This window comes from Parasteatoda tepidariorum, chromosome 6, assembly GCF_982258835.1.
Source record: "Parasteatoda tepidariorum strain Cologne lab strain chromosome 6, Ptep-v5.0, whole genome shotgun sequence".
NCBI lineage: Eukaryota > Metazoa > Arthropoda > Arachnida > Araneae > Theridiidae > Parasteatoda > Parasteatoda tepidariorum.
In genome coordinates this window covers 59,068,290-59,095,433 of record NC_141760.1, presented here as the reverse complement: position 1 = coordinate 59,095,433, position 27,144 = coordinate 59,068,290, and the positions used below count along the sequence as shown (strand labels likewise).

The window sequence follows — 27,144 nt, the reverse complement described above, 5'->3', positions numbered from 1 at the left end:
TTTTTTAATTGCTAAACCCAACTAAAAAATAAAAAACAAATTTGGAAATAATCTTAAAAAGAGGAAAAAACGATGAAGTAATACACTAATGATTATTTCCAAAATGATGGTAAGGTGAACATCTTTCAAAAAAGAAAGAAAAATCCTAAAATCTTATGAAGAAAAAAAATTTTTTTTTTTTTTAAAAATAGCGGGAAAATGTATCGAATTTTGTTCCGGTTTTTTGGTTTTCCGGTTTTCTGATTTCCGGATAACGGGTTCTGTACTGTACAATTAAAATAGTTAACTTCAATCATGACAAAATAAATTTAAAATCTTTTTTTTTCTTAATGTTCTTTACTTATAAAGTGACATGATTTTAACAGATTTTTATTTATTTTTTCAATAAACAGTATAGAAGAACATTTTTAAATTCTAATTTCCTGGAAAGCAAAATACTAATCTTAACTTATTAGAATGCTATACTGGAGAAGAAATCTTAGATGGCAACTTTTCTTTAACCTATGCAAGAAATTTAATCTTTAAACAACAGAAAAGTTGAGTTCATGTATATGTAAAGTAAACTATGAAGCTTCAAATGCAGAAAAAAAATTTCAAAATCTGGAAATGTAAACAAATTAAGCCTTACTTAGGATTATGCATTGGGAAAATTATCCTGCAATCATTTGTTTGGATTTCGATAGTAAGAAAACATTTTTAGAGCATTTGAAAATTCATGGTTTACTCCAGATTTGCATTAACACTTTTTTTTTCTTCTAAACCTTAAATTTTAAAATAATAATGGAGGTGAAACAGAATTTGCCAAGAAAAGTTTCTCCCACAGTACAAATAACAAAATTAATCATAATAACAGTTTTAACTTAATGATTAATCATAATACAAAGGTAATGTTGTATCGATTTCATTATGCCAAGCAATTAAGCCACCTTTGATATCTTTCCATTCATAATCACTCATTACCTTCTTTAAATTAACAACAGCTGTTTGAGAATCATTTCCTCTTCTACATATTATAAAAACAGACTGACAGTTTTTTTCTTGAATCAATTCTTGAAGCTTCTGAACAGAAGCCTCCAGTGTAATTTCATTTATCGGAATATTAAGTGAATTAGGTAAGCAGCAAATTTCTATTTCGTGACTAGGTCGAACATCTAATAGTATATGCGGCAAACCATTATCCATAATCTTCTTATATTCATTACAAGATATTCTTTCTGAATCAGGTAGTAACTCTAAATCATCTATTTTATCTGAAGCAGATTGTTGACAAAATAACTCATAATCAATTAATTGCTTGATCGATGGATTATTTCCGCATATATCACAATCTAATTTTCGACTTCTTAATGTTATAGTCCTCATATCACCGTTGAGTCCGTCGAACAAGAGCATTTTTTTATGGTAAGTGGGGTGTATACCAACCGCTATTTTGATTACTTCTAACGATTGAAGACAACCAATTACCCCAGTAACAGCACCAAGTACACCATTTTCTGAACAGTTTCCAACATTACTAGATGAAGGGGGTTTAGGGAACAAACACCTGTAGCAGGGTCCATCTAAATAATTATACACAGTTAGTTGACCTTCAAATCTCAATGCAGAGCCAGACACTAAATGCTTGTTGAACAGCACCGCAGCATCATTTAAAAGATATCTGGTTGGTACATTATCAGATGCATCAACTATTATGTTATAAGAGTCAATAATTTCAGTAATATTTGTGGAATTAAGAAGAATAGGATATACATTGCATTTTACTAAAGGGTTAATTTCTTTGATAGCTTGTTGAAGTGAATCACATTTCTTCTGACCCACTAATTCAATTTTATGAGCGATTTGACGATGCAAATTGGTTACATCCACTCTGTCATAATCAACAATACCAATGCAACCTACACCTGCTGCGGCTAGGTATAATCCAACAGGACAACCAAGACCACCAGCTCCGACAATCAGCACAGAAGTTTTTTTCAGTGAAATTTGTCCGGAAACTCCGATTTCTGGAAGTATGAGTTGGCGACTATATCTCTTAATTTCTTTATGAGAAAGTGGAATTTTTTCGTCTATGTGCAGGTCTTTTCTGCTATGATTTTTCTCATTTTCTTCCTTTAATAACGCTTTCAACTTATTAATTTCAGCTTCTTTTTCTTGTATCAAAGATTTTAATTTCAGAACCTTTTCCAGGTCTGACATAATTTTTTAATTAAATAGTGCGGCTATACTTAATTTTGGGGTAAAAATAATTAAATAGTTAAATAAATATATATATATTTATTTTAAAAATTGAGCAATCTATGCATACATAAACTCATTTAAACTGAAAATATCATCAGAATTTTATATATGTAAACAGAAGATGAGTTCCTGAAATGTGAAATGTTAGCGAATTCAGTAGCCAAAGTGCATTTTTTCAACTGAACCCATTTTAAATACTCAATCAGTTTTAAAAAGCCGGTTCCGACGATAAATTGTTTGACATTTTGATTTGCAACTGAAGTAACTGAATGATCGGATCAGAAATATCAAACGAGTTCATTTGAAGAAACAGAAAAACTGCTCCTTTAGAATTGAGCTTGCTTTAACACTAAAGCTTCTCCAGATGTAAATTTTTTAAGGTGAATTGAAATTTACATTTTATTTTACATTTACTAAATGGCAGTCAAATTATAACTATGAATAGATAAGAAATTTAAAATAATATCTAAAATTTATAAATAATCAGATAAAATCTGTTAAATGCTGAGGTAGTTTTGTAAAGGCATCAATCTTATTGGCTTATTTTTAAGTAGTTGAGCAATATTGTCCAATGAAAATAAAGAGTAATCTTATTTTTAAAGATTCCGAAAAAATAAACATAACTACAGTTAAAGTTAATAAAAAAGTAGTTTAAAATTGTTTGATTCATGAAATTTCTTTTCGTGCAAGTAACAGCTGTAAAGGCGTGTCCGTCTTCACAAAAATAAAAAAAAGTATTCCTTTAATATTCTCTTTCAGTTTTGCTTTTATAATTCTAAAATAAAATATCCATCCGGGTGATTTGTGGTGCATTAACTATTTCAATTAATGTAAATCTTACTCTCGTGAAGCTATGGTGTAAGGTATCTTTTTAAAAAAAAAAACTGGTAAGATATTTGTATTTGTAAGTAATGTTATAAATTTTAATTCAATTTTTGTCTGAGAACTCTTATATTTCAAGAATTAATCAATATTTTTTGTACTGTTCTTCAGTTTCTTACAACAGTGAAATTGCCGGTATCCCGACCTCGGATATTATGCAATCACATTTTTTTATATTTTATTACTTAGACAAACTAAATGAAATAAAACTAACCAACTGTAACTTAATTTTTAATGCTGAAATGCAGCAATTAAGAATATTACTTTAATTCATTTTATTAGTGTTAATCATTCAAAATAGGAGTGGTACAATTTTTCACCACTAGTTTAGTATAAATGAGCTTTGTATATTATTTAACTTGATTTGCTATGAATTAAAGATTTGTATTCAAAATCTTCGGATACATACTGTTTTTAAATAATTTACTTTCTATTTATCTGGTTTGTCCCTAATCTTAACAATTTCAATCAATTACTGTCTCTGAATGTTGTACTTATAACTGACCTACATAACATTTAAAACATAGATTAAAATGAAATTGATTTTTTATATTAAAAAGATTATTTTTAATAATTATCTTATTAGTAATTGTGGTTTTATACAAGCTCAACAAAATATTTATTATTCTTAAAAGAAAAAAAAATTATCAATAAGTATTTCATGTTTATGACATGCCCTTATGTTCATTGGAGATCGATTTTCTCCCATACTTTTTACCTGGGCTTTAAATTTTTAACTAAAGAGTCGTAAATGACAATATTTAATAACTGTGTAGACTGCTACTGTTGAAGTTATATATGTGTTCAATCTGGTAGTAAGCTTTTATTCATTAAGGTGATAAAACTTAATTTATTCTTATATTAAGTCTAATTGTTTTATCTGGTTAGTGGCAAAAATATTTACATTCTCATTGTTTTACAGTTTTTTTTTTCTTTTCATTTAGTGGGCATTTCTTTGATTTTTTATTCTTGTATTAAGGCTCTGGTGTACTTGATTGTATATTCATAGTATTTTTAAATAATACATTATATGTAAAAAAAGTATATGTATGGAAAAATCTGCATTAGAAATCTAAAAAAATATGTATAAAAGATACCTAAGATCGGGCTTGTAAATGGTCATGTGTTCTCTAATCCTGTGAAATTACTAGATTTTTCTTTATTAAAAGATTATAAATTGCATAATAAATTACTTGTAAACTCCAATAGGTAAAGTTTTGTCCTACTTTTTAGAAAAATTATGATGTCTTCCCCTATAGCAGAATTTTTTTTAGCTATATGCGACTAATCTCTCTAGCACAAATATCTTTCTGCAAGATACTTTTATTTGAAACAAACATGTAAGTTACTAATTGAAAGTGACAAATATGCTGTGTTTACAAAAAAGACTATATAACTTTTTTTAAATTGAATAAGTAATTTTTTATTTTAATATTAAGGATGATATTCTCGCATTTTGTTGGGTGAAAAGCGCACAAATTATTTGTGCTCTTTTCCAAATTATTAAATTTTGTAAATAATCATCACAATGAGAAAAAATAATTAAAAATCATGAAATCCACATGATAACTGAAAAAAAAGATTGACGACGAAGTCAAGCGAATCGGACTCTTTAAGCGCATTTTTTGTTTCGAGGTTAGGTTGTTGTAACAAATAATATCGTATGAAAAAAATCGGATTTATAAACTATAGAGAAATCAATACAATAACAGTCAAAAATTAGATAGAATTATAGCCTTAAAAAGTACTCAAGTGCACGATTCGAATTTTCCATATTGTTTGAAATGTATCGGGATACTTGAAATCCGCATGAAAATCGATATGAATGACTGCCGAAAATACAATAGAAAAATTACATCAATTTACGATACTATCGGCGTAAATTGAGCGTGTCAAAAAGTTATTATCTAAATGCATGATTCAAATATGTGTAAAATTTTGTTGTAAAGAAAAGAAATTTTTTTTACTTTTCCAAAGAAAAATTTTTCTGCAAGAACTCTGTAATATTCTGCGATAATGTCGCCGTGTCGCTGGTATTCTACCACGGGGATGTCTTCCCTGCTTTGTTTTCATGTCTAATGCATTTCTTAAAAATATGATTCTTGCATTTTTCTTTATATTTATTGATTATTTTCATTTTTGTTGCAGGCACACTGCAGTATAAGATTTTTATCAAAAACATCAGGGATGAATTCCTCAAACATAACCACCAGCAATTTGAAATTATGGCTTTCATGTGTTTAAATTGAATTCATTTCTACAAATCTCAGAGACCTTTTTATCCTTGTCCACCTTCATGTTTGATATGTATCATAGTTTATACCCAGCATCATGGTTCATCACCAACCAGTCCCAAAAGACACCACTCATTTTTGCATATGGAGATCTTCCCTTAATATCACTTGATCACGTAACAGCATTATTGCCTTCTTTCCACCAGCAGCCTATCTTTGCAACCTCTCAAATTGCTGTTGACATTCCCAACAACATGAAAAGGATTCCTGTTAATATGCTGATGCAGAGTATGGAATCTGTGAATAATAATTGCATGCCTTTTCTCAGGAGACGAAACTTAACCCAGCAGTCTTTACCTAGGCAAATTTCCCAGGACAGTTTGATGGAATCTGCTTGTGGTGACAGTGGCATGTCAAGTTCACGTTCATCGACTCCGTCATCTGTGGAAACTACTGGAAGTAGCGAAATAAAAAGACAGCCTGTGATTCACACGCCTAGTTCAACAAACATGTATCGTCCCCGGTAATCCATTCATGTGGTTTAAATAGTTCATGTCTTTTATTTACTGTGTAGCTATCATGAGAACTCCTCCATACTGAGAGTTCTAGAAAAGAGATTTCCACATCGCTACATCTTCGCATCAATTACAAGCCATGTGGCAAAATGATTTTTATGCTCGCGAGAAATTTTTAAAAAATGTGTAGAAAATTGTCCGGGGGTGACTAGGTGTCATACTGTTCAAGTTGTTCCCCTTTCAGAACTTGCCGATCATTTTAGCATCAGTACTAACACACAAATCTTTTTAAGTTTTTCTGCTATGAAAACAAATTTATAACCTTTTCAATTTTAAAAAAAAAAAAAAAAAAAAAACACACACAGAAATTACATGATTTTCCAAATTTTAACCAATGTAAAACTGTTAATTCGCACATCTCTATTTAAAATGACTTATTTTCCTAATCACAGTCCATCACCACAATCCACTAGCAGAAGTTTCTTGAATAGAGTAAATTTCATAATAGCTGAACAGTAAAACTTTCAATTTTTTTATATCAAAAGCGGCGATAAGAATCCGAAGCCTTTCTTCGAAATGTTTAAAAGGAGCCTCCTCGCATTTACCCCCAAAAAAATGATACATAACATACCTGTTTATTTTGCTTTACTCATGTTTTCATTTTGTTGTATAATAAACATAGGTAAAGTAAATGATTATTATTTTGTATTATATGGTTATATATTTAACTATAAGTGTTAATCTACAAATTTACAGTTCGATGAATTCAGATAGAAAAATTTTTCCACAATATTGTGCTTAGTTCAATTAATGTAGTTCGCAAAAGTTTCATGTGGCCATAATGGACCTAATTACTTGCTTAATGATTGTATGTTTTCTGATAATCATTGCTGAAAACTGCATTAAAATAAGCTCAGAAACAGCTATTTTATTGTAATTGAATGATTTAGTTAATAACTTAGGTCAAATATCATTATTTGATTCTAAATTTATATACAGTCAGTATCGGTTATATGGTCAGCTCATGGGTCCAGAATATTATGACCATATAAGCGGTGTGACCATTTATGTGATAACCAAATATATAGTATAGTTAATATGGCGTGAATATATTCTGGAATCAGAATGTATTTTTTAAACAAATAATTCAACTTTCAAAAATGTTTAAAAATAATTTTTAAGGTGCATAATAAGAAAGAATGCAAAAAAAATTTTTATACTTTTAGAAAAATTTAATTCTTTACCTTAGCATATGTACATGTTCAAAAAAAATATTCCAATAAGCTTGTCTGTTTCTTCTTGGCTGTTAAACCAACTTTTTCTAAGTCTCTGATAGTTTTTAAATGTTCATCTGCTGCATCTGAATTTGCAAAAAAAAAACACCTTATGTCATCTATAGCCTTAAGAGCATCAGCTGTTGATGCAGACTTTTTATTGCATTCAGTATCATCCTCATTGTCACTTCCTTCAGCATTCAGATTTAAGACATTAGATACAATGCCTTCTACAGTTGCTTCACAATTAGTGAGGACATTGACGTCTATTTGGGAATACAAATTTACGTCCGGCATTGCATAGCCTCGGTTTCGAAGATTTTCTGCCAATTCAGCTAATGGAAGATCTTCCTCGGGGTCCTCTAATGACACCGAAGAGTCTGGAGAACTGTGGAACCCCGCGTGACAGAAACAATTTTCATTAGTTTTCGACGACACCATGTTCCAGCTTTGGTCAATATAGAACAGTGCGTTCAAAACTGAAACGTGAAATTCTTCTTTTCTATCTATGGCAGTGATCATATCCCGTAGAAGAAGCTTTCTATACATAGACTTGAAGTTTTGGATTATGCCTTGATCTAAAGGCTGCAACACACATGAGCTGTTTGGAGGCAAAAATACGAGCTCAATCGATTTCAAGCCCTCAACAGGACAGTGAGCAGTGCAGTTATCAGCAATCAATGCAACTTTTCTGTTTTTCTTTGAAAAATGTAGGTCCCACCTTCTGAGAGTTTTTTCCCTGGTCGTTTGGGTCGTCCATGCTTTGGAATTGGCATCGTAAATTTTCCAATCACCGAAGGAATCATTTTCTCCGAACCATCCATGTTAACAGTTAATAAAACTGTTAAAAGTTCCTTACTTTTCTTTCAGCCTATACATTTTTCTCCTTTGAAGCAAAGGGTTCAGTCGGGTAAGATCCTATAGAAAAGTCCACACTCATCGACGTTGAACACGTTAGCAGGTTCATATCTTTCAAGAATATCTCGCAACACTACGTCTTTCCATTCTTTTAAAGAACTGTTGTCAAAATCAGCAGCTTCTCCTCACAATTTCTTAAAGAATAGGTTATTTCTTGCATTGAATCGCTGTATCCAGCCATTGCTTGCAAGAAAATTTGATTCTCCAAGTTCTTTAGCTATTTCTAAAGCTTTTTCTTTTAGAATACTCCAGGATATAGGAGCATTTTGTGATCGTGCATATTTGATTCACGACAGAAGAGCCTTCTCCACATTCTCTAAAGGTGACACACACCGACGTTTTCTTTCTCGGTCGCTAATTGAAACATCTGGAGAGCTACGTTTGGGCTGCTAAAATGTTGTTTAAAGTTGTTCGTGGTATAGAATTTTCTTTGGCAAAAGTAGCTTTTGAAAGGTTAAACTTTTCAACCAATTAATTTTTTTACGATATTGTTAAATTCTTTCTTTTCGAAGCCATAATGAAAACATGGATACATTATTCATTCAGTAATCCAATAAAAATGTTCTTTTTTCTCAACTTCAACTCCTTTTCAAGCTCTGAGAGATAACTTCAAACAATCAAAAGACCTTCTGCCCTTGGGCGGGGAAAACAATACGAGTGGTCAAATGAGGAGAGGGTAAGATCATCAATGAATGCAAAAGAGAAAAGAGGGTAAGGTGACGAAATAGAAGGGGAAATTCCAGTTTTCTCCGGGGGTCGAAGGAATGTGTTTACCTTCTGGTCATTTTTCTTGGCTTCCTGTCTAAAGAAATGTCTTAAAAAGTATCTTTTTTCAAAAGAAAATAAAAAGGAAACTGACCATATAACCGGTAACTCGAAAAATAGGATGACCATATAAACGGTGAACTTTAACATGTGCTTCCTATTAAGTTAGACAGGACTTTAAAAAATTGACCATATAAGCGAGGTGACCATATAGGCGGTACTGACTGTATTTTAAAATTCCTTTTTGTACATTCTTTCTGGTGTTTTATATCTGAAAGCTATTGAATAGCTAATATTTAATATCGGGTTGCTTAATTTATGTACCAAATCTTAATGCCTTGTGTAATTGGGTAAATTATACCCATAGCTAGAAATAGTTGAGAAAAAGTTATATTTTTATTTGGACCAATCAACTATTTATTTATTAGACAAAATGCCATTTTTGTTGAAACATTTACTATTTTTGCTGTATATTTTCTGTAGATTATAAATTTTCATTAAATATTGGTTTGAGGGAATACCAACTAATTGATACTGGTCATTTTATAATACATTGGCACTATAAATTTTTTTATAATATTTCTTTAATATCTCATACTATTATGGATTTCTCAGTGCTAAGTTAATTTAATGATAGGATAATTTTGTTAAAACTTTCTGTTCTAAACAAAGGAATTATAAAGCTAAAAATAGTTTATTTTATTATTCCTTTGTGATAAAATTTGACTTTATTGTACTTAAGTAGGGCAAAATATACTTCTTTTAGTTAGTCCTTTTTGAAAATTCTCGATTTTTTTTCTATTATCTATAAGGCTGGACAAAGACTAGCATGCATTTAATAATTGGTGGGCGCCATGGTGATATTGGGATGCATTCTAGAGGGCAGTTGTAGACATTGAATGATCTATGTGTGGTCTCCCACCTTCTAGCTAAAACTTTAATGTGAAAAACTATTTAACTTGAAACAAAAATCTTTGCAATTTTAAGGAAAATCAAAATTTATTTTTAAAAAATAAATGATTCAATTAGTTATGAATGCAGTAAAAAAGATATTCCTGCAGAATAAAGTTTTAAATGTACAATAATTTTATTTTGTTAAAAAAAAATCTCTTTTTATGTAAAGTAAAAGGAATTTATTCTAAACTCTTTTTTTTTTTTTTTTTTTTTTTTCCATTTTACAAATATGTATGTAGTAAATACATATAATTTTTTATCTCTTAATTTTTTAAGATAAATTGATATTGTTCTTATTATAAAGAACGATTAAGTTATTGTTAATTGGCAACCTTATAGTCAGCCATAAAAATATCTAGTTTTTGTTTTTATTTTGACAAAAAGTTAAAAATGTGCGTTGTTATATCTCAGATTGAATAGCGATTAAATTGTTAATCTTAAATGTGTTTTAGGAGAAAATTTGAGCATGGACATAATTCTCAGAGACAGAATATGCATCAAGGATATCAAAACAATCCAAAACCTTTTCCTTCCAATCAGAAAGTTTTTAATGCAGGATTACCTCAACGAAAAATTCCCCGTGATCTAAAAGATGAGTGGTTTGATGTAAGTCAGTTTTTTTTTTTTTAAAAAAAAACATGCTTTGCAATTTTTAAAATATTCAATGCATATAATTTTTTTTCGTATCTTCAATAATTAAAGGTGTCTCTTGAGATTTGGAACCATTATATAAAAACAAGGCAAAGAGAAGATATGTATGTAAAAAAAATGAATCTTCGGAATGCAATGCATCAGGTACTGAGCAGACTTTTTCCAAGTAAGTATTCTGCATTACTTATTGTATTTTTAAAATACATTTATTCAAAACAATATTTATATAAAATTATAGCCTCTTATTATGTATTGTTTAAAAATTGTTAAGATTATGAATCTTCTAAATTCCTTATTGAGTTGCAAGGGACCATCCATTCAGAAATTATGACCATTTTATGATTGCTTTACAAAATTCAAGCTCTAAAAAAAACTGCCTCCTCATAGAATTCTAATTTGTAAAAAAAGTTCCTTTTCAAATTCATAAAAACTATCCCTTCGTGAAGTTTTACGTTATAAAAAATTTTCATAAATTTTTCCACTGCAATTTCTCAGAGAATAGTATGGTTGTAAATTGAACAGGTCAGAACTCACGTTTGGCATTAGTATGTTGTAATAGCATACTAAAAATATCAAATTTTGAAAAATCTTTGGAAAAAGACTGGAAAAAAATGATAAATGACAGCCAAAAGAAATGCCATCCAATGGAATGAAGTTATGAAAAAATCGTCACAAATTTAGTGCATGAGAAGTGATTACATTAATACTAACGCCTGTAATAATATATTAAAAATATCAGAATTTGACAAAACATGTGAAAAGGTGCCGAGAAATGATAAATAACTGCTGAAAATATCGAGCAATGTAAAATTATGAATGGCATCTTAAAAGAATAACTCAAAATGAGAATTCACATTTATTAGCATCATATAAAAAATATTGAAATTTGAAAAACCCAGTGTAAGGGCCCAAAAAGTGATAAATAACTGCTGAAAAAACTATCGTCGTGAGTGAAAAACGTCAGAAAATGATACATCGAAATCTGAATTCAAACGTCATATTAAAAATTATTTGAAAAGAGCCGAAATAATGATAAATAACTGCTAAAAAATTATCAAATGGCATGGAATTATGATGGAATCGCCATGAGTCGAACAAAATCAAATTTAGCATGTTATAATAATGTATTAAACATAATGGAATTAATTTTAAAAATCATAAGAAAGCAGTTGAAGAACTATCAGAAGACCACATGGATTTACTAAAAAATAGTGATGTTAAAACTGGATGTTTTTTATTACTTACAAAAAAAATGGACTCAAAAATAAAAACCTCAATCAAAATTTCTTACTTCGTCCATCTGAAAAAAGATTGCAATCTCTCTTACAAGAATTATATGATATTAGAACTTGAAAACAAAGTCATTCATAATAGTGAGAAACATTTGGATGTCTCGATTATAATAAATGATACCTTTACAAATACTCATTTGCATAATATTAAATATGTTGAATTAATTATTTAGAAAGGTAAATTTCAGTAAACAATTACTACATAAAAAGCCATTTAAATTAATTTAAGAGGGCTCAATATTTTTAACAACAATATTTTTATTTGAAACTGACCTTCAGTATTTAAACATAAATACTCATTTTTTTTTTTTTTTTTTTTCAAATGAACAAGAATAGTATTAGGGAAATAAACTAAAGGTGTTCCAAAATTTTTATTGTATTATTTAAAGATACATATCTGTTAGTTGGGTATCAGACCTAAGTTAGCGAAAAGTTTTGCAAAGCTTCGTCAGCACTGGTTCAGTCAGATATTTAGGTTATTTATTTGATAGTGGTAGACTTTTATTTTCATTGTGATAAACTCACAAAAGAGGTAGTAGTAGTAGTTTATATTGTTTACATTGCACTAGAGCTACCCAATGGGATATTGGCAACAATCTGGAAAGCATCCTTGAAGATGATCTAAAGATATGGTATCGTAATTTTGATCCTCTGCAAACAGAAAGCCCTCCCTCCGCTTGGTAGAACGGCTTAACGAGTACAGTGAAACCTGCCAAGTTGGACACCTGCATAAGTTGACCTCAATTATCAAGAACGGAATTTTTCCTATATAATATAAAGAAGCAAAACCTTTGAAACTTGACCACCTGTCTATCTTGTATGTTGACCACTGAAATAAGTCAATTTTGTCTAGGAGTAATATGAAATTCTATTCTAAAGCCCTCATAAGTTGACCAGAAGAGAAAAATTCAGAAAATTTTCTGTCATTTTGCAATGTATGTAAAAATTTCACTTGTTAGGTGAAATAGAGTAAAAAGCTAATCTAAACTCTTTTGAGAGTTGACCATCTGGGGAAACTGTTGGGGGTCAGCTTTTGATCATTTCTTTCATTCATTCATTGAAAAAAGGTGTGTTAGTTGAAAAGTTGCTCTTCCAGTTGCAATCCTGAGCATTTGAATAAATGAAATGAATGCTCTGAAACATGCTAATGAGAAGACACCTCTAACTTTTTCAGAAGCTTTAGACTGTGTTCAAAATATGTGTTATGCATATCATAAACAACCTGATAGTTCTGAAAAAATAATGGATCTATATGTTTGTATTGAAAAACATGGGCCACATGTAAAGTCTAAACAATAACGCCAAACAACAATGAAGGAATATTTTTGTAACATATAGATTTGTAAGTATAGTAATAACAGAATAAATTTTAAAGAGTTCTAATAATTTTGTTTTGTTAAAGTTTTCAAATTACATGTTTTTGTGTTTTGATATTTTAAGAAATTATCTTTATTAAACACTTCACATGCATAACTAACGAAAAAAAAAAATTTTAAACTTAGTTAAATATTAGAATTATGTATATGTAACAAATTGAAGTTCATTCAGGTTTAAAAAAATTTCTTAAGAATTCATTTGGCTATTTGATAAAATTTTTAAGTCAAGTGAAAAAAAATTTAAATATGACATGATATAGAAAACAAAAATGTAAACAATGACCCACCCCCTCTATAAGTTGACCACTAAAACAATGCACCACAAGTGGTCAACTTACAAAAGTTTTACTGTACCAATACTTTAGTCCCTTCGCAGGCTGATCAAAGTTGTCACCGGTTTACTGACTACAGCCAGTGATCCTTAACTTCATTATCTACGGGGAAGATAGTTCTGTCTTACAATCACTCCACTGTGACCCTTAAAAGAAGAGAAAGTTAAAAATATTAAGTTAAACAAACTCACATAACTAACTTTAATTGTAACTATTCATCTCTTAATACTCTACAAACCATCTCCTTAATGTTTTAGTAACTATCCATGTTCTTAAACTTGAGGATCATTTTGGCTCAAAGATTTGTTACCTTGTTAACGGATAAGTGCCTATGAAACATAATAATGGTATTATTATAACATAACTAAATGATTAGTAATGAAAATTGATAGTGATAGTCTTCTCATGTGACTGCTGAATTTTTTAAAAAGAAATTTGATACATTGTGTGCTATTCTTATGTTTTAGATTGTGGGTTAAGGGTAGTTGGCTCATCTGTTAATGGTCTTGGTACAAATACCAGTGATGTTGACATGTGTTTAATACTTTCTACCACAGAGGTGAGAACTCAAAATATTTCATTATTGTTTAATTTAACATTTCTTATTCTAATTACTTGTTATTTTACTATCATTTTTTCAGATCTAGTTCAACTGGTATTTGTATTGTAATATATTGTCTAATTCTTTTAAATTATATTTTTTAAGCTGCTTTTCACTAATATGTATGAAATTCTTGAGAGAATAAAAGGGATGGCATGTTATATAGAATTTTGATGGCATGTTATATAGAATTTTGATGGCATGTTGTATAGAATATAGATTAAATGAATTTTGAAATTTATGTATCCCATTTTGAAAATTATCTTTCCAAAAAGTTTTTATTTTTTTATCCCTGCACTTATTTCTAAATGTTTTTAAAATATTGAATCTAAATTATTATTTAAAGCATAAACTTAATACTTTTCTATAATTTCAATACCCACAAAAGATTATCTTTAATGGGCAATGTTTTAATCGTGGCTCAACCAAAATCTGACTTGCATCAAAAACTTGCCTACCCTTGTCTGGCACATTGTAAAATGGTGACTACATTTAGAGTTGCTGAATTTTCCAATTAGCCTTTGGCATATGCAATTTAAAAGTATTCAGGCGCGCAAAATTATGAAATAGTTGGTCTGTATTCAGCCTTTTTATGTGCAATATTGCTGACATACCTATTAACCTTGTCTCAAACTGACAAAACCACTCAGCAAACAAGCTTGGCCGAAACATTTAGAGTAATACAATTTAATCTTTCAATTTGTTGAATAAGTTCTTTCCAACATTTCATATTATCATAAAGTTTCAATGAACCAAGTGTTACCTAATTTCAATATACCAAGCATTACCTAAATTCAATGATTCTTATTGAAAATAACACAATGTTAAGTTTTGTATACTTTAAACTTTTAATTACATTGAATGCCATATTGTTAAATTGTCGACTAATATGTATGTGATGTATGATTGGTATTAAAGTATGAAAAAACTATTTTCTTTATTTTTCAAGATTGATCAACAAACGGAAGCCATGCATATTTTAAAATATGCTCAAAATGAGCTACTGGCATGCCGTAAGTATTATTTCGAATAAAAAATGAAATCTATTGTTTTTAATATTGCTTTTGAATATTTAATAGTATAAAAGTCATAATGCAAATAACACTAGTTTATTTTTAAAGTGCATTAGAACAGTTTGTATCAATGTTGTTATACCATTTAATAGTTTGTGCTTAATTTTAAATAGTGATTGAGTGATTTACTTTAGTTTTTAGAACATAATTAAAGTTAAAGAAAACTCCATTTTTTATTTACGAAAATTATTGGTGCACTCTGTTAATAAAAGTGGCAATAAACTGGAGTAATAATGCTTAACAAGAATGACAATTTATTTATAACTTATTTATTGTATTCCATTTAAAATTATGCAGCTATTGAACAATCAATTAACTTGAAACCAAACAATCAATACCACTGCTACTAATACTAAGGGGGAAGGAAACATCTTTAACAAATTTAAGACTTATGTATTATAAATTCTCATTCACTTTTATATAATAGTTAACTTAAATGATCAAATTTAACCGGAAAAAATACAAACAAGTAGGAAAATGAGATACAAAAATAGGAAATGAAATTGTTAATACAGTGCCCGCCGCTAATAAAATCACCGGATAATAAAATCAGCCGCTTTATAAAATCAAATCAGCAAGACCCGAATCGTTACAATATTAATACATGTTAAAAACATCCTTTAATAAAATCAACACCGCCGCTTTTTAAAATCAAAATTTTGACTACATAATAAATCAAAAGTGCAATATTTCAGCTTCTTTTGTCCTTATTTATAAAATTTTAATTTTTCGAAGTTTAAAGACTTTTTTAGAAGAAGCAATAGTTACTCACAAGCCTGTGAAACTGGTGTGGTTAGCACTTTCCTGCGATATTCATAGTGTAAGAGTTAAGGAAAAATGTGGGTGGTAAGCGGCGAGTTCATAGAAATCAATTTAACAGTGTCAATTCCTTGACTTGAATGAAGTTTGGAGAAACCCATCTCATTCAACAGGGGGTCGAAGGGGTTGAATTCTTATCTTACTTTTTATTGAATGAACCATAGAAGGGAGAGAAAGAAGTTTCTTTTGTTATCTATCTTAACAGAGAACATGAATAGATTTCCAAAAACTGTCTGTGCGCATGTTCCATATTATTTAGGCGAGGCCATTTGAGTAAATTATAGTTAGAGCACATATCATTTTTAAGTTCGTTTGGTGCTAAATTTTATCAGCATGCCGAAAAGGAAGGATTTGAGTCTTAAAGATAAATTCGAAGTGTTGCAAAACTATGATAAGCTTCCTAAATGTAGTCAACGTGAAGCTGCAATTAAATTAGGGATTTCCCAAACTGCTCTTTTCAACATTCTGAAACAAAGGATGAATATTTCCGAGGAAATAAAAAAGAATGGAAATCTGTCAAGAAAGCGTAAGCGTGAAGGAAAATCGGAGGAAATTGAAATGGCTCTGTTAGAATGGTTCAAAAATGCACACGAACGAAGAATTCCAATTTCCCGTGGAATTTTATTTCACAAAGCACAGGACTTTGCTAACTTATTTGGTGATTCTGATTTTAAAGCTACAGATGGGTGGCTAACCCGATGGAAAGAACGCAACAACATTGTCTATCGTAAATTGCATGGTGAAAAGCAAGATGCTGATTTTAGCTCTGCCGCCGATTGGGTAAATGACGTGTGGCCAACACTCTTCAAAGACTATAAACCAGAGCAAATTTTCAACACAGATGAAACAGGATTATTTTTCCGAGCACTTCCTGAACACACACTGCTGTTTAAAAATGAATCGACTGGTGGATGTAAAAAAATGAAGGAAAGACTAACCGTGCTGCTAACATGCAACATGACAGGAACTGTGAAAAAAAATCCTTTAGTGATAGGAAAGAGTTTAAAACCTCGATGTTTTAAAGGAGTAAAACACCTGCCCACCAGTTATGCCAACAGCTATAACGCATGGATGACATCCAGCATTTTCACAAAATTTCTTCTTGAATGGGACAAGGAGCTGAAAAATGAAAAGGTCGTTTTACTTTTAGACAATTGTTCTGCGCACCCTGCTGATGAGGACTTGAGTTTGAAAAACATTAAATTAGTGTTTTTGCCACCCAACACTACAGCTATTATTCAACCCCTTGATCAGGGAATCATAAGATCATTCAAGTTTCATTACAGAAAAATGGTTGTTCAAAAAATCATTAGTGACATAGACTGTGACAGCTCTTCGGAACTCTTAACTGCAAACAAACTATCGAAATCCCTTACGATTTTGGAATCAATGCATTTGATTCGTAACTCATGGGACATTGTTTCAACCCAAACAATATCAAATTGCTTTAAAAAGTGTGGATTAAGCACTGGTGATGGAGCTGATAACTGTTTCGAAGAAATGCTCAGCAATGAAGAAAATGATATGGACGAGAATTTTTCATGTTACGTAGCTATTGACGATCACCTACAAACATCAGGAGAAAAATCTGATTCTGAAATTGTTACTGACATCAAAAATTGCAAAGTTATTTCCAATCAAGAAATGGAGGAATCAGACTCAGAAGATGAAATAAACTCATCAGTGCCATCTTCAACGGAAGTCAGAAAAGCACTTAATGTATTGCGGCAAGCTTTAGAACAAAGAGGAGGAAATATCGAAAACTATAAAAACTTCTATAAACTCTCAAATGATGTTGAAAAGTTAATTTTAAATAGTGCAACTCAAGCAACCATTGATCGGTTTTTTGCAATAGTTTTGTAAATTTAATCTTATATAGGGTTTTACTTTATTAAAATAATTAAATTAGTTGAATAAACCATTAATGTTGTCATTATTTCAGCTTTTGAAGTGTGTGCATTTAGAATATATTTTAAAAATGTGATTTTTTTCTTCAAATGCTGAATCGCCTCTTAATAAAATCAGCCGCTTAATAAAATCAAAAGAGCATAAAACGAAAGTGATTTTAATAAACGGCGGGCACTGTACTTTCTTTACCTCTGAGTACGAGTATCACTTAAAAGTTTCTATGGATAAGTTTGTATATACTAAAATACTTATTTCCACCAGCATAGCACCTTATTTTTCACTGTTTTAATTAATTTACTCTTGTAGTTCAGAGCATGTGACTTTTTTTCAATTTTGTATGTGTGAACATTATTTTTACGTTTAATATTAAAAAAAAAAAATTTCCACATAATTAGATCTTTATTTTTGTTCATTTAAGAATATTATTAAGGATAATTTATGTTTCAAAAACTATCTAGTGATACCCACTGATGAATGCTTAGCTGAATTCAATAAATACTTCATTTTGTAAATTTTGATATTTAAATATTGTTACAATTTTATGTTTCACTCTTTTTTCTTTTCTTTTTTTTTGTCTTTAAGTTTTCCAATTAGTTTCGTAAATCACCTGATTTCACTTATTTAGTTTATTCGTGCTTAGTTTTCAAATTAATTTTAAAGTTTCCCCTTGTTTCATAAGTACTATAATTTGTAGACATACTCTTATTTTTACATTTTCAAAAAATGAGTTTTTATGTAATTGTTGCTTGTTTTTGTAAAGTTTTGAAATATATTACTTAAGGAGTAACAGCTAATTAATTCATTTTGCATTTTTACTGAAACTAAAAATACCTCTATTGTTATGCAAAAAGTAGCACTGGTTGGAAGTCCCAATCAGTTTAGTAATAAAATAAATTTCTATTTAATATTTTTTTAAAAAAACTGTTAGCTATTCAGTTTATTTGTTTCAAACTTAAAATCTTTTTGGTTTTTACTCAAGATTTCATTTGCCAAATATTTTTAGCCTTTTAAAATGTATTCTATGATTTTTTTTTTTTTTTTTAATAAAGGAATCTAGATATCTTATGTGCATCTTGAGAATCTTATGTTTATAAATTATTGCAAGAAGTTAATAGTTTTTATGATGTAACACCACCAATTTGGTACTTTTATTTCAGCCTTTGTAAAAAGTACTGATCTGATTACAGCTAAAGTTCCCATTCTGAAAGTTGTGGAAAAATATAAGTAAGTTACCTAGATATCAGTATATTAATTTTTTAATAGCTTAACAGTTGGATATAGTTTAATAGGCATGTTGTTATCTTACTTGCTCTGTATAATACTCTTGTCAGTTTGAAACAGTTGTGAAATGTGAGAACATGATCTATTAACTGATTTAGACTGCCAAATTCACACTGTTAATCACAGTCATTATTAACACTGTCAAAGACAAACTAATAACCCTTTTTCTTATTAATTAACTCTGTTAAATTTTTTTAGCAATATTCAAGTGGATTTAAACATCAACAACACAGTGGGTATTGCTAACACACAACTTATTGGGGCATATAGTCAAAGTAAGTAACTAAGTAATTCTTTTTAGTAACTAAGAAAACAAAATCTCACTCACTCAGTGGCAGTTTTTTTTTTGTAACGATATTTTTTTTTAATTATAATTATTAAGAGTATAATTAGAATAAACAGTTTTCTTTGAATTAACTGATTTTTTACTTTGACTCTTTTCTAAAGAAACTTTAACCTAGTATTTCTCATCCGGCAAATCACTATTTTAGGTTTTCATACTAACTGCATTTAAGCCAGAAGTATAACTTATTACTCATTTAGTAAAAGAATAATAGATTTCGAAATAAACTAAGTTATTTTTTAATAATTGTTAAAACTTATGAACAATGCTATTTTGTAATACATAATTTATTCCCAACTTACTTTAATTAATGCATAATTTACCTTTGTTTAATTCGATGTTTGTGAGAGCAGACTGATTCACAATTTAAATAGGAATGTATAAATGTAGAATTTGAATAAATATTTCTAACCTGATTTTAAAATATTAATTTACAAACTATCCATGTTATTCAGATACACATTTATAGAGCTCAAATTATCTCAAAGCAGTATCAAAATTTATTAATTAGCTTTGAAATTGCATAATGAAATGTATGCGAAAAGAATACCACATTTTTCATTATTAATTATTCTCCCTTCAACCAGTCACAGTTTTGTTTTAGCTATATTTAATATTTTAAAAACTTTTGTAGGATCTGTAAATTTTTTTTTTAATTAACATTTTGTCTTATTCTATATAGTGGACTGGAGGATACCTCCATTAGTTCTTGTGATCAAGAAATGGGCTCAAGATTGTAAGATAAATAATGCCAAGGAAATGACTCTATCTAGTTACTCTCTAGTCCTAATGATTATTCATTACTTACAATGTAAGTATTTTCTAAATGCTGTTTTTTCTTGATTTCTCCTCAATACTAACATTTAACCTAGTTTCATGCAACTTTTTTAGGTGGCTGTGAACCTCCTGTACTTCCATGCTTACAGAAATTGAACTCGGTATGATACTAGTTGTACTTCTTATATTAGCTATATTGTTTAATATTTACTATGTTTCCTTATTTACCCACATTGTCTTTTTCAAATTTCATAATTGAATAATGCTTTGTTGGCTTATTTTTTATGATAATTTAACTGAAAAGTTTTGCATATATATTCAAAAACTAAAAAAAAAGGCATTGAAGGATCAATGAAATTATTGTAACTTTTTATATCAAGATTTATATTCCAATGCAATATCAGTAATAGGATACCTCAGCTGCTGTGTGTGAAGCTCATTGTAAAAACAATTTAAATCAATGTTTTTAAAATCTGTGTTTTTACACTTGTTTTTTGTCACATTAAGTCTGTTATAATGGTGAAGTTACATCAATAATTCATTAAAATCCCTTTGAAGATAATGATTCACTGCTTGTATTGGTCCAATTAATGAATGACATTGGTGAGAGAACAAGGGTATATGCCACTTCAATAATTTAAATCTCTGAAAATCTGCCCTCATGTTTCAGGCTAATAAATATAAAATGTTTTGAATCATCATTGTTATAAAGGTAGCTAAGTTGAAAACAAGTCGCAATGAAGTTTTCACAAATATTTTACTAATGAAATAAATATTTTTATTTTATTTTAATTCAAATTTAAAATTTTGAGAGCTTTTGAAACTATTCTTATTTTATCTAAATAATTAATGGGAATATACAGAATTCATTACTGTAAATATTCTTCAGTAATCAACAATATTAAAAATGCTTACTAGAATATATGGTATCATATCATATAATATATCTTTAAGATTGTAAATAGTTAAATGTTCTCTAAATCCAGTTCAATGTTATCTCTCTTACTCTTTTTTTTCTGTTAACAAAATATTTATAAAAAATATCTCATATTCACCTTTTTTTTTTTTAAGGGTTTTATTGTGAAATTAATTTTGTTTCATGCAAACATTTGTATTTATGTTAGAATTGTATTGGCTAATAACTTGATATCAAATCTAGATATGACTTATCAAAATATAATTTCTTTTATCAATATTTTTTAGCGGAGATTTGAAACTACTGATTATTGGCGACCAATTTCTTTCGGAGACTGTCTTAACTTTCAAACAAAGAACACACAGTCCCTTGGAAGTCTATTGTATGGTTTCTTCGATTACTACACTGAAAAATTTGAGTAAGTTCCTTTTGATTTATTTGATAAATATGCATGAATTAATGAATAAAAGAATTAACTTCTTATGTATGTATAATTTTTCTTTAGTTTTTCAAAAGATGTCATGTCTGTTCGCTTGGGATGCAAACTACCTAAAGCAGTTGCCATGAATTTTAGATCATTAAAAAACAAAAGAGGCCATTGGAAATTTATCTGTATTGAAGGTATTTTCATATTTTTGCATTATATGGATTTAAGTATGAAAGTTTTAATTTCAATTTGAGAATCTTACGTTTGTTGCTAACACTAAGCAATGTTAGTTATAATAAAATTTTGGGTTATTATTTAGTTAAAAATTAGGCTGGATAGCATTATTTTTAAACTGGATCTTTTTTTAAATTAAATAATTTTAAAGATTTATTAATATTTGGTATGTTTTGAAAATATTAGTATTTTTGATGTTATTTAATATTTTAAATTTTGAAACCCTGCAAATAGTATGATGATTAATTTTTCTTGAATTTTACTTTTTAAGATTATTAATAACATAATTATATGTACAGTGCTCAAAATAGAAAATGGACCACCCAGAATGACTTGATCTAATGATGGTCTTCACGTTCGAGGACTCAAATCTTAAAGATTTAAGGGGGTGACCTCAAATATGCTAATTAATTTAGGCATACGATATTTTAAGTTACGAAATCAGACACTAAAATGTACTTGGTTCTTGTTGAATAAACATACCTTTTTCTAACGAATTCAAATTTCTGACTTCAAAAATATATGGGGTATCCACAATCTGGGAAATATGGTCCCCATAGTTTGGTCAGGAGAGCGGTCCAAAGTTCGGACCCCGTTATGTCCATTTATTCGTATTTCGTGATGTATTATTGCGTATTTCGTCATGTCACGCAAACTTTTTGATGAATTTTAAAAAAATTTGCACACAACTAAAAAATTCGTTTATTCAAAGATAATGACATGTAAAATATAACTTTTAGTAAATATTTATTATTTTATTTAAAAATGATCGAAATAATTTTGAATTATATGGTATACAATTTTTTACATCATTGTAAAGAATGTAATTTTACATGGCAAAATATGAATAAAATCTACTGAAAAGTTCCTGAGAAACTATTTGATCAATTTCACTCAAAGTTAATATTTTGCCATTTAAAATTATGTAAAAAATTTTATACCTTTCAATTCAAAATTTTTCAACCATTATTAAATATAATAATAAAAGACAACCAATATTAAAATAGACTGAAAGTAATATTTTGCATGGAATTATCTTTGGGAAATTGAATTTTATTTTTGTGTGCAAACGTTTTTCAATTTGATTAAAAAGTTTTCGAAATATGGTAAAATATCCGAAAAATTAAATTAATGTTAAGGGGTCCAAACTTGGACCACTCACCTGACCAAATTATGGAGATCATAATTCCCAGATTGTGGCAATGTTTATTCAGAGAAAGTACACTTTTGTGTACTTTTTCTGAATACTTTTTATATCTTAGAATGTTGTCTGCACTAATTAATTAGCATATTTGGTGTCACCCTTTCGAACCATTATGGTTGAGTCCTAGAACTTGAAAATCAGATCATGAGATCAAAAGTTATTCTGGATGGTCCGTTTTGTATTTTGTGCCCTGTACACACATTACATATATTTTTATGCAGTTTATCTACAAGAGAAAAAAAAATTTAATTTTCTGTTTTATTTTAGAAAATTTATTTATTTATAAGAAAATTAAGTAGTAAAATTAATATGTGGTTTAAATATAAAATGTAGCAGTTTAACTGTTTGAGATATTATTGAAGTAAAAGTTTTTATGAAAATTAAAACGTAATAACAGAAAATAAGACAAAAAATACTTAGAATTCTTGAATACTAGCTAAGACTATAAGATCTTTTAACTCGAAAAATCTAATAACATGTTAAAATTCATATGAATTTTGTTAGGATTTATTATATATTATATAGAAGTATTATATAGATATATTACGATATCTCTGTTAAGCAATTGTTCTATTAATTTATCACCAGTTGTCCACACAACTATTTATATTCAACTTTAAAATTATAAGTAAAGCAAAACAACATGATTAACGGTACTAAAGGGAACATGCTATAGTTTCAGTTCTACAGATATTTCATTAGTATGTCCATGACCATAAAGAGTATGTTCATTTCTATACCTTTATTTGTTCTTTATTCACTTTATTTTGATTTGTTCATAAACGCAATGCATACTTTTTCATTTGGCAGGTTTAAGTGTTTTGTAATATATTTTTTGTACTAGGGTAGAAATTGCGCCCGGTGGCTGAGCGGTAGCGCTTCGCGCTGTCGTGCCACAGGTCCCTGGTTGGATCCTAGAGCCGGGCAAGGTTGACTCAGCCTTTCATCCCTTCAGTGGGTCGATAAATGAGTACCAAGCATGCTTGGGAACTAAACACTGGGGGTTTCGCGTTCGGCTGACCACCTAACCGGAACATCTGCTTCTGCACCCCAGAGCCCAAAGGTCAAGAAAACTGAGATGGGCACAGTAGGCCTTGGCCCTCTATGGGCTGTCGCGCCACTGAGTTTTAGTTTAGGGTAAAAATTAATATTAAAAAAAGTCATTGGTTTCAAAAATTCTATAAAATGAGTCTGGGAAAATCAGGGATTTTTAGTGTTTGTGTAATTATTATTTTTTGTAAATTCTACGAAATATAAATTGTGTTTATAAGTATAGCTATTGATTCCCCTTGCCTTCTTACAATTTTTATTTTTATTTTCCAGAACCTTTCAATCGTACAAACACAGCATGTGCAGTTTATGATCAAGATTCATTTAACAGGATTATGAATGCATTCAAAAGTACATGGCTTCAGTTAAAAGCTAAGAAAGATTTAGCTTGTGTTCTGGTGTCATAAGAATTTGAGAAAGTTGAGGTTTTTAAGTTACCTCTGATGTGTTCTTTTTTCTAGAAGTTAATCAAGTGCTTTTACATTTCCAAGTTTTGTTTCCCTGATTCCTATGGATTGTCCAATGTTGAAAGACTTAAGGAACTCATATTTGTATATTTTGTAAATGCAGAGATGAAGACATGTAAATACATAACTTAAATAATTTATTTTGTTCTAAAGAATTAATATATTACCATATTTGTGAATGTTTCTTACATCAAATGTAGTTTTATTTTATTTAATTGCTCAGATCAAGATTTTATTTCTCAACTATCTAGCCATAATCTCCAAAGAAAATGTTATAACTGATTGTAGTTTTTGTCTTGTGAAGTTACATCTTGTATATAATATAATGAAATGATACTTTATACTGTTTGTATATTTTATTGTAAGTAGAATTTAGCAATAAAGAAATTATTTAATAAATGACAGTTAAATAATTAATATTTCAGATTTATCTATTATATTCCATAAAATCTAAAAAAATGATACAGCTATACACATTGTGGTATGTAGATTAAAACAAAAAACAAGGTGAATTAAACACTTTAATTTGTGCTTTATTCATGTTGTTTTTTACTTTATTCCAGAAAATATTTTTATGATTTTAAATTAAATTACTGTTAAAACTCTTCTAACAGGCAAAGAGGTGAATGTACAAATTTGTCTTGTCAGAATACATTTTGTTTAAGTAAGAAATTTATAGTATATTTTGTGTTTTAAACATAATGTTCATTTTAAAGTTTAGTTTTGAATGCTGTTTTAATCCATTATTAAACATCTAATTCCCTTAGTTAATTTTTTAAAAAAAATTTTAAGTTGTGATATATCTGGAGAATTCTATGCTTTTCATAAAGTTTACTAATGTGGCATCCGAATGTGTTATTTGAATTCGTATCAAAATATGCATTCTTTTCTTTTGTTTAAAATAGATTTTAACTACTTTTTAGTAAAATCAAATTTTTTGTAAAAACTTCAAACTGTGTATTAGTGATAGGTGATATCATAATATTAACCCCTTAATGGTCACATAATTTTGAGGAAAATGGTCACCAAAGTGCCTATTTCTTTATTTAAGAAAATTATATGAAACTAATACAATAAATGTGTATCTTTTTTAATTTTGGGGTTAATTTTTATTGCGGACATCAAGTTTAAAATGAACTATCTCTAAATCACATTGCAAATAGTCTGGTTTTTCGATTCAAAAATAAACAAGATTCTATGTGTGAGAAATAGATTGTTTTAATCTTTTTGGCATGTTACTTTTGAACACTCCAGCCCAGAAATGTCACTGGTTCAAGAAATAAAGGGCAAAGCTTCACCCCCTCATTTTGACTGGAGTTAGAAAAAAGGGGATGTGTTATTTAATGACATATATTTTTCCATTTTACTAATTTAGAATATTTTATGTTGCAAAATATTTTCTTTACCCCAATTGAAAAGAGATTCAAAAATAATTCATGATATTCACGATAGGTCATTGGAATACTTAAAAACTCAACTTTTGCAATATTAAGAAAGTTACATTACCTAAGGATAAACATTATTTACTACCTGAAAAAACCCTTACAACTCACTGAGGCGATCTGGTAATTTTATATTTTGATTTGTGTCTTTTTTTTTTTTTTTTTTTTTTGACTTGTTGCTATTAAATCCTACATTCAATAGAATTACGATTTGATCGCTCTATCTAGCATTATAATTTTTAACATAATCACTTCTAAAATGGCATGCTTTCACCTCTGAAACTAACCAACTTCATACATACTTAATAAAAAACTAAGACCTTAAATTGTATGAATATTAATTTGCTGAAGCTTATTAATTTCACATCAACTTATGAGCCAATGGAACAAGTACATGATTTTTTTGTCTATTAACATGTTAACTGACAATCGTGCACTGATGTATGAACTGCTGCTAACATGTTAAAAAAAAAAAAATGCTAAAGAAAAAGTAAAACCTGTCATTTTAAACAATCTTTATTTTATTTATTATTTTAATCATGGACACCGAATTATGAATAAATATTTGACAAAGAATTTGTTTATAATTAATTAAATGAGCACATTTAAGAAATGCTTCCAAGATCCAGTTTTTATTTCTTCATTTGGAAAATACTTTTAAGATAAAAAATTTTATACCATCAAATAATTATCCTAAATTTCATATTAATTCTGTGCGTTTCAAAATCATTTGTTTTAAAAAAAAATTATAAAAAAGCTTTTTTGAATTAAAAAGTTGGATCCTGGTGGCATTTTAAGTGTAAAAAATTGAAATGTTTTCTTTTATTTGTATTTTGCTATCTTTACAGCATAACCCAGTGTTAAAAAAAAAGTTTATATTAAACTTTTAAAAGTTAAGTTAAAGTTAGACTTTTGTTAACAACAAATTGCCATATTTTGGAGTTCAACTAAAATTAAATAAAGCTCAAGTGCACTTCAAATAATAAAGTATAAAGATGTGTAATTTTTTTTTTCATTTTTAATAGCAAAATTTGAATATAGAATAAATAATTGATAAATTATTTAAAAATACTTTAACAATAATTAACTACTTAAATTTTTTTCAGGGCGTATTTTAATCATTTATGTAATAAAATATTAATTATGTATTGAATTTGTTTATCTTATAATT

The 27,144-nt window shown here is 28.7% G+C and overlaps 2 protein-coding genes across 4 annotated transcripts; one reads left to right on the top strand and one right to left on the bottom strand.

The window, feature by feature from the left end:
- Nucleotides 1-729: 729 nt before the first annotated feature.
- Uba4 (Ubiquitin-like activating enzyme 4) lies at nt 730-2,327 on the bottom strand. The gene has a single exon (XM_016057054.5). The coding sequence runs from the start codon at nt 2,194-2,196 to the stop codon at nt 868-870; it is 1,329 nt and encodes a 442-aa protein (XP_015912540.2). The 5' UTR covers nt 2,197-2,327; the 3' UTR covers nt 730-867.
- Nucleotides 2,328-2,825: 498 nt separating this feature from the next.
- On the top strand, nt 2,826-26,270 carry LOC107443247 (poly(A) RNA polymerase GLD2). Of its 3 annotated transcripts, none has more exons than XM_016057053.4 (13): nt 2,826-3,125; nt 5,269-5,877; nt 10,233-10,386; nt 10,483-10,597; nt 13,899-13,990; nt 14,982-15,045; nt 18,990-19,056; nt 19,312-19,388; nt 20,139-20,267; nt 20,348-20,394; nt 21,437-21,567; nt 21,655-21,770; nt 24,338-26,270. In XM_016057053.4, the coding sequence occupies exons 2-13, from the start codon at nt 5,417-5,419 to the stop codon at nt 24,469-24,471; spliced, it is 1,587 nt and encodes a 528-aa protein (XP_015912539.2). In that variant the 5' UTR covers nt 2,826-3,125; nt 5,269-5,416; the 3' UTR covers nt 24,472-26,270. The 3 variants fall into 3 exon arrangements, with proteins under 3 accessions (XP_015912539.2, XP_042908284.1, XP_071034728.1); XM_043052350.3 differs by having other exon boundaries at nt 2,851-2,972; XM_071178627.2 differs by having other exon boundaries at nt 2,916-3,142.
- The last annotated feature ends 874 nt before the right edge of the window (nt 26,271-27,144 follow it).